The sequence below is a fragment of the Montipora capricornis genome, chromosome 11 (genome assembly GCF_036669925.1).
Source record: "Montipora capricornis isolate CH-2021 chromosome 11, ASM3666992v2, whole genome shotgun sequence".
NCBI classification, from domain to species: Eukaryota; Metazoa; Cnidaria; class Anthozoa; order Scleractinia; family Acroporidae; genus Montipora; species Montipora capricornis.
The window spans coordinates 3068287-3070786 of record NC_090893.1 but is presented as its reverse complement, the minus strand read 5'-3'; the positions used below and the strand labels follow the sequence as shown (position 1 = coordinate 3070786).

Here is a 2500-nt window from a genome sequence, read left to right as displayed (position 1 = left end):
GGGGTTTGGGAAACAAGAGAACATGGCTAATTTGAACTGGGGAACAGAGGAACAATATCAAAATATTTTAGCGAACAAGGAAACAAAAACAATTTAAAGCAATTTTAGGATCAAAAAGCTGGGAACACGTTTGAAAGTAATTTGGGGAACAAGGGAACACAAGCAAATATTTAAAGCGAACGAGGCCCTCAGAGAGTCTCAATTAGTGGCAGGTCATTCCATTGAAAGACGTACTACTCGAGATACAAATAAGAAAAAACCTTATTTTTACCCATGCTTGCTTTCAAGGATCGCAAACAAGCCGAATTATTCAAGCGAATAAACGTGTGCATCCATTGAAAGCAAATTTGTTGCAAGCAATAAATAGGTCTTTCAAGCCGGATTGGAAATTTCTTTGGGGAAAAATTCATTGATTTCGTGGTTGGACTAGCATCTCTTTCTAATTTTAGGTCACTAACAATTTACTCAGTACATTGTTAGTAAACATCAATAAACGAAAGAAGCTTTTTGTTTTTGAAATTTCAGATACTTTCATCGGAGAACTGAAAATAGGATCGCCTCTGATAATCACCGGCCTTGAATCTGAATGTGGTTGTGTCGGCTTTTTCAAGCATTGAAGGAAAATCTTAGGTAAGATCTTTGAAAGTCTTTTATTTTATTTTATTTTATTGTGGACGAAAGTTTGGTTTTTTGTTTGTAAAAAATTAAACAAGGAAGAATTCGGGTTTTGTCGTCGACGATTAGCATAATCGTTATTTTTAGAAACACATTCATACGTATTTTCCGAACCGAGACGACCGCAACTTCCTCGTCGCGACGGGAGTAATCCGGAAACTGAAGCCGAATTGCCACTCGCATAAAATTAGAGTCACTAGCTTTGCAAAACTTTAAAATAACAAATGCTTTATTATCTAGAGGGCCTCGAAATGAGGGGAATACTTACATACACATTCAAAGAATTAAAGCTCAGAACTGTGAGCCAAATAACCCGTGAATGTGACAATCAGCGAAGGCCTGCACTATAATTTATATGTAGCTTTCTTTTTACCAAGTCAGGGTTTTTTTTCGGATTGTCGAGTGACAACAATGTGATCTTCGCCGGTGAACACGCGCCAAAACGACTTCATATCAGGCTGTTGGGCACGAGTGAGCTTAAGGGAATTTTTTTTTTGTTTGCTGTGAAAGCATTCAAACCTCGTACTTGCCTCACGAGTTTTCGATAAGGTGAATAATAGTAATGGATTTATATACCGCGCATATCGCATACAGCCTCGTGGTGGTTTCTATCCCGAGAGATGAATCTAGCTAGACCACCAACACCAGAGTCTTCCCGCTACAGTACTCTTAACGTTCAGAGTGTAGATTCTTTAAAAGTTCTAAAGTGTTGATTAACACATACTCACCGTAATAGAGGGGAATGGTTTTGAAGCTCGGCAAACATCAGAGGAACAAACAAAGATGCCAAGATTTATGTCATAAAGTCATGCACGACCGTGCACAATCTTTTGTTTTCCGACTATGCGTGAATTACGTAACCAACACGTTTCTATCCGTTAGTTCCTCAGTACGGAGTAAATAACTATTGTGTTTTGTGCACGGTCAAGGCCAAAAAAGAGAACAAAAACCTACAACAAAGAAATTTGTCCGGTTTCATAAACACACCCTCTATAAACTATGATTAACAGGAAGGTCGATTGTGAGACGAGGCCTACGATTTGTAGTCTTTATCCGAGAAGACTTGAAGCTTGAACGTCTAACCATTTGCAGATTAAATTACAAATGCAGCACTTTCTCATCAGTTATTTTTAATACCCTGAGTGACGAACCGACCGGGGTTTTAAACCCGTGATCTCTCGGCGCGCTAAAGTCCGGCGATGTTCAATCAACCGAGTCACCTGTCGTGCAATTTCCGGTTGTTCGAAAGCCGAGTAACTTAATCCAGGATTAGCGTAAAATTTGGTTCTATTTTTTCAACGTTTTGGTGACCTTTCTTTTGCTTATGTTTGACTTTCAAGATTGACTTCCTCTAATGCAAAATTTTGCCGAATATCAGCGTTGAACAACATTTGGGAATAGAGAAATAAACTCCGTGGTTTAATTTTTAATCTGGGATTAGCGTTAATCGGCTTTCGAACAACCGGACGTCCCAGGTGTAGCGAAAGACCACAACCGAAATACAGGTAATAATGCCAAGAAAGGTTGAGCTTACTTCCCTGTCTTTTAATCTTTTTCGCCATTCGGTAGTGCTCCTGGCGATCATGAAGAAAACGAAAGCTCTGGCAAAGAAAACGTCACTTCACTTCGCGATTATTCATTTTGCTCTGAAGTGGTGCATGTACGAATATTTTTGTAGTTAAGATTAGGAATGGAAGATTCACGTTGTAGTAAAAAAATCGATCCCGTTGTTTTGCACAGTTCGGCAAATACGTGTGTTAAACTGCGTGCCTAAAGATAAGACATAAGGACGCAAAAAACGATTGTTTTTCCTCGTGCAGTCGGC

At 39.2% G+C, this 2500-nt stretch overlaps 1 protein-coding gene across 2 annotated transcripts in view; it reads left to right on the top strand.

The window, feature by feature from the left end:
- LOC138023511 (PP2C-like domain-containing protein CG9801) overlaps nt 1-2500 on the top strand; it is a 30481-nt gene that overhangs the window by 1025 nt on the left and 26956 nt on the right. Inside the window, exons 1-2 of one of the 2 annotated variants that reach the window (XM_068870511.1) lie at nt 194-212; nt 526-630. In XM_068870511.1, the coding sequence (XP_068726612.1) occupies nt 587-630 (44 nt within the window). In that variant the 5' untranslated portion in view covers nt 194-212; nt 526-586. Of the gene's footprint in view, nt 1-193; nt 213-525; nt 631-2500 lie in introns of those variants that run through there. The other variant, XM_068870510.1, reaches the window with a different exon arrangement.